General features: G+C 38.6%; 1 protein-coding gene across 1 annotated transcript; it reads left to right on the top strand.

The window, feature by feature from the left end:
* The first annotated feature begins 1,306 nt into the window (after positions 1-1,306).
* Positions 1,307-2,927, top strand: WAG1 (WAG 1). The gene has a single exon (XM_048108539.2). It carries the CDS (start codon positions 1,331-1,333, stop codon positions 2,726-2,728), a length of 1,398 nt encoding a protein of 465 aa, XP_047964496.1. The 5' UTR covers positions 1,307-1,330; the 3' UTR covers positions 2,729-2,927.
* Positions 2,928-5,835: the final 2,908 nt, after the last annotated feature.

The raw sequence follows: 5,835 nt of genomic DNA, 5'->3' as shown, positions 1-5,835 counted from the left end.
TATACCACTATGACCTACTATTACAACTCATTAAAAACTAATACTCCCTCCGTCCCGCGTTACTTGCACTAGTTTCCTTTTTGAGCGTCCCAAGTTATTTGCACTCTTTCATTTTTTAACAAAAGACAAAACATCTAATCACTCTTTTTTTATTCTATCATTTACTTAACTCTCTCTTATCTTTCCTACTTTTTTCCATCTCTCTTATTTATTTAATATAATTTCTTAACCTCCGTGCCCAATAGTAAACGTGCGACTAACCCGGGACGGAGGGAGTAATAATATGAGTCCCACAAACACTAAATCTACTTTAACTACTCTTCTCTTATTCTCTCTTACTTTACCAATTGTGCATTAAATCTCATATCATTTCAATTTCCCATATTTTTATGGGATGAAGGGAGTATTGGTTTTATAATAGAATGTGAGTGTAATGATTTAGTTAAATATGAGGACTTTTAATCACGGACACCCCGAAATGGCAAAATGATTCTACATTTTTTACGGACGTAGGAAGTAGTTAATTAAAATTAATACTCCCTCCGCCCGTCATTAAAGATCTCATTTTTTTCATTTTCGTCCTTCGGTCAATAAATGTCTCATTTCACTTTTACTATATTGCTAACTCTTTTCACTCACATTTTATTTAAAACAAATACTCCATCCGTCCCTGAAAATTTGTCACTTATTTTCATTTCCGTCTGTCACTAAAAGTTTGTCACCTTTCACTTTTACCATTTATGTTAGTGGACCACATATTCGACTAACTCATTCCCACTCATATTTTATTATAAAATTAATATATAATAGGTTCGCATTCCACTAACTTATTGTATTACCCACGTGTCACTAACTTTTTCAACTCACTTTCTATTACATTTCTTAAAATCCATGCCGAGTCAAATGGTGACATATTATGGAGGACGGAGTGAGTATATAAAAATAGGTTCGCATTCCACTATGTTATTCTATCCATTTTACTTTATAAAATCAAATAATTTCTTAAAAATCGTGATGGTAGATATGAAACATTTAATCTTTAGGTAGATAAAATAGATAGTTGTAAAAAGTTGTAAATGAGGAAAAAAGTGGGGAAATATTTAATGTGATTAACTGAATTTGGCATCTTCCAATGAAATGACGCGGTAAGTAACAAACTCATCTCATTAATTATAGTCAACCTAACTTATCAGTTAGTAGGAGTATGAATTATCAGCCTCTCCTCGTCAACTAATTACGCTATAATTAATTAATTAGATGAGTCTGTGGTATCCAATTGCCTATATATAGCAACCCTCAAACCCAAACAAAGAAACCCTCAAACAAAACCATGGATCATCAAGAAGACTCCATCTACTCCTACTACCTCCCCACAGACTCCGATCTAGACCTCAGCTTCACCTCCGCCACCACCGCCACCACCCTCTCCGCCCGCACGAGCTTAGCCCGCAGCAGCCTCACCCTCAGCTTCAACGACCGCCTCTCCACCGCCTCCACCACCACCACCACCAACTCCCATCCCCGCCCCCACCGCCGCCACGACAACCCGAACTGGGCCGCCGTCGACGCCGCCACCACCCTCTCCTCCGACGGCGCCCTCCACCTCCGCCACCTGAAGCTCCTCCGCCTCGTCGGCGCCGGCAACCTCGGGCGCGTCTTCCTCTGCCGCCTCCGCGACTACGACCACGCCAACTTCGCCCTCAAGGTCGTCGACCGCGACTCCCTCAGCTCGAAGAAAATCTCCCACATCCAAACCGAGGCGCAGATCCTCTCCTCCCTCGACCACCCCTTTCTCCCCACGCTCTACGCCCACATCGAGGTCTCGCACTACATTTGCCTTCTCATGGACTACTGCCCCAACGGAGACCTCCACGCCTTGCTCCGGAAACAGCCCTACAACCGGCTACCGGTTCACGCGGTCAGATTCTTCGCGGCGGAGGTTCTGGTCGCGCTCGAGTACCTCCACGCGCAGGGGATCGTCTACCGCGATCTCAAACCGGAGAACATCTTAATCCGCGAAGACGGACACATCATGCTCTCGGATTTCGATCTGTGCTTCAACTCCGAAATCTCACCCAAATTGGAAAGCAAGAAACACATCAAGACCGGATCCAGGAGGTACGCCTGCGTCACCGAATTCATAGCCGAGCCAACGACGGCGTTCTCGAAGTCGTGCGTGGGGACGCACGAGTATCTCGCGCCGGAGCTCGTCAGCGGCAACGGCCACGGCAACGGCGTAGACTGGTGGGCTTTCGGCGTTTTGATATACGAGCTCTTGCACGGAACGACGCCGTTTAAGGGATCCACCAAGGAGTCCACCCTACGCAATATTGCGTCGACTAGAGGGGTCAAATTCCACGAGGCAGAAGGGGAGCCCGGGATGGCTGAGGCCAGAGATTTGATCGTCAAGTTGTTGGTGAAGGACCCGAGGAGGAGGCTAGGCTGCGCCAGGGGTGCAACGGATATTAAACGGCACCCGTTTTTCGACGGAATTAAGTGGCCCTTGATCCGGACGTATCGGCCGCCGGAGATTCGCGGGCTGACCGTGAAACGGACGAAGAGCAAGGCCAACGTGAGCGGAGCTATGTCACCGAGGCGGCGGCGGTGCTTGTGGAAGAAGCTGAGAAATTTGATGAGGATTAAGAGGTCTAAACACAGATTAAATTGCAATTCCAACTATTACTCATATGTTGATTACGACATTAGCCAAGGTTTAGGTGGTGTTTAAGTTGTCATTATTTTTGGTTTTAGATGAATTTATTATCTTGTACAATTTGTCTGGAGTTAGGTCGCCAGAATATACATCAATTTTGGAGAGGCTGTAAATCACAAAGGAAAAGGGGGCATGGAAATACAGAGCTTGCTTGTACATTGTTCATTAATTACTTTTATGTTTATTCTTGGAAATTCATTAAATTCTTCTGCGAGATCACTGTATCCAATAACAATTTATTATGGAGTAATAAATTCCTCTTTCAGAAGCTGAAAATACTGCAGCAAACAGATGATAATATTGCATTAATTTCTTCGTCGCCTTACAAATTTTAACTTTTGACTTTGCTTATTATAAAAGATACATTTCAAATTATTTGAAGAAGGGTGGTGTTCGATCATGGCCGGCAGAATTTAATCATAAATCTATAATAAAAAAAATATGAATGCCACGTTAAACAATTAATAATTGAATAAAAATATGTGAAATTCTCCTATTATTCAGTGCAAAGTTAGAGATTAATGTGGCATATGCATGGTAACATGTGGGAGCAACATGGGTCCTCGTTTTACGGATGCGAGAGGGGATTTGACTTTTGATTATCATATTAGTATTAATATATGATGATGAATATTAATTAGGCTGATTACCTAACAAATGTTAGTAGTTTTCTACTTCTTATTTGTCGATCCACAGCTCATCTACATTACTAATACCAGCCATTTAGCGTGATTGAAAATAAAGAGATTCCACAAGTTGCAATTAATTTCCTGTCGTGGCAGTCACTTTTAATACCATTTGCTTATACTCCTTAAGTTCTTAATAATTTATCACCATGATTCGACACGAATTTTAACAAAGATAATAAAAACTAGTTGAAAAAGTTAGTAGAATGTGATTTTTATTTTTATATATTGATTTTATAATAAAATATAAATAAAAATAGATTAGTGGAATGTGGAGTCCATTATAAAAAATAATAAAAAATGAAAGGTGATAAATTTTTAGGATAGTATAAAAATGAAAATAAGTGATAAATTTTCAAGTACGGAAGGAGTAATTATAAAGATATAATTTTCCAATTATCATAAGTATATTATAAAAATAAACTACAATAAAGTAATACTAGCATATTAATGGCTTGGAAATATATGTAAAAATGAAATTAGAAATTAATTACGAAGTTGCAAGTGGTGACTACACAGCATCTGTTTCGATCTAATTAATTCTAAGCAATCGATCTCAACAATTTGGATAGCTACAGATCGCGAGAATGAAGTAGAATAATATATTCCTTACAAGCAAAAATCTATAAATCTATATAGATATAAATATAATACTCATTCACCTTGCATTTAGTAGTAGCTCACAAGGAAAGAGGGTTGGGCAAAATTATGAAAAATGAACCAGCTTTAACTACTTCCTTCGTCCCAGGATACGAGTTTTATTTTGCCATTTAAGTTCGTTCCACAATAAGAGTCTTATTTCACTTTTACCATAAATGGTAAGTAAACCTACATTACACCAACTTATTCCACTCACATTTTGTTATAAAACTAATATATGTAAATGACACTCATAATCCACTAATTTATTCAACCCACTTTCTTTTGCATTTCTTAAAACTTGTGTCATAATTAAATATGACTCCTATTTTGGGACGGGAGTATCATCTTAAAAATATATCCATTCTTCGGTATGTATGTTGGGTATCCGTTGCTACCCAAACTCGAAAAATCAAATATTCGAACCCGACATCTCTAAAATATTTTATCCAATATTCGATCCACGTGTTAATTCATGTATCCTTATACCCAAATCTGATATCCAAAAATAATTTAAAAATTATTCCAGTTATTGATTAGTATAAAAGTTATTGAAATTAATATTATAATTATTGACTATGGATCAAAATTCAAAATTCAATCTTAATACTTCAGTTTTCTCATTAGTATGATACTACAACTATACATATATACAAATTAGTAGTAATAGACACTTATGCAACACAATTGAACTTATACGAAAACATAGTTAAACTAAGAGTGATTAAATAAATTTACCTTATGGGCCTAAGGCAAACAATATTCATAACTACAAGCACAGATGCATAAATTCATAATTGGGTACTATTCGCGGGTACTATTTGCGGATACTTGAATAACTGTCTGGGACCTGAAATCTAAAAAAATCTTTACACCAATTACCTGAACTCGTACCGAACCCAAAATTTTGGGTTTTGGGTACTCAAAATGCACTGGGTATATCCAACATCCCGGAACTAAATTTGCACCTCTATTTTTTCAGTATTCACAAAAATTGCTTGAATTAAAGTCGTTATAATTAATAATAATTCTCATTTTGCCATAGATATGGTTTAGTTTGCTTGTCTACATTTGACATGGCACAAATTTTAAGAAATGCAATAGAAAGTTGGAGCGTTAGAAGTTTGGAACAAAATTTTTGCCTTTGTGCCTTTCATCAATTTATGGATCGGAGTTTTCTCAAAGGATCAAAAGAAGGACATTTATTTATGGAAATTTCCAGCAAGTAGATTGGTTATATATATGGGTGAGTATATTAGCTACACGAGAGAAACAAAAGCTAAGATTTCAAGTCCATTTATTGTTATATCCTTGCATTTTAAAGTAGTTGGGGCCAGTTTTCATTTCCATTGTTTTTGTGAATACCATTCTACATGACTTCAGCCCATTTCTAATTAAGCTCGATAGGCCCAAAACTGCTTCATCAGATTGCAACAACAGCTGCTCAGCTCTTCCCCACATAACTTAGTTATGAAAAGGAGATTTATCCTCTTAAATTCAGGCGTGGCTATCTCCACCGATTATACAACTGCCCTTATATTCACAATCTCCAAACACGCTTCACAATCAAAATCAGAGAGAACCGAGAGTGTGGAGATGAGTTTACCAACTGCAATTCTTCACACCAAAGACTATAGAGGTGAACGACACGAGCAACAAACGGTTAGTTCGGTCGCCGGAAGAGCCTGAACGAACAGCAACTACGAGCCCGATAGTGACGACACGACGACCGAACAGCGACGGCAGGGGCAGTAGCTGCGCGGCGATAGCAGCCGTGTGCGGCAATATATAGTACTA

This window comes from Salvia hispanica, chromosome 3, assembly GCF_029641045.1.
Source record: "Salvia hispanica isolate PSC_SH4W2 chromosome 3, Shi_PSC_v1, whole genome shotgun sequence".
Taxonomy (NCBI): domain Eukaryota; kingdom Viridiplantae; phylum Streptophyta; class Magnoliopsida; order Lamiales; family Lamiaceae; genus Salvia; species Salvia hispanica.
Note: the sequence above shows the minus strand (reverse complement) of the source record. Positions and strands in the feature narration are given on the sequence as shown.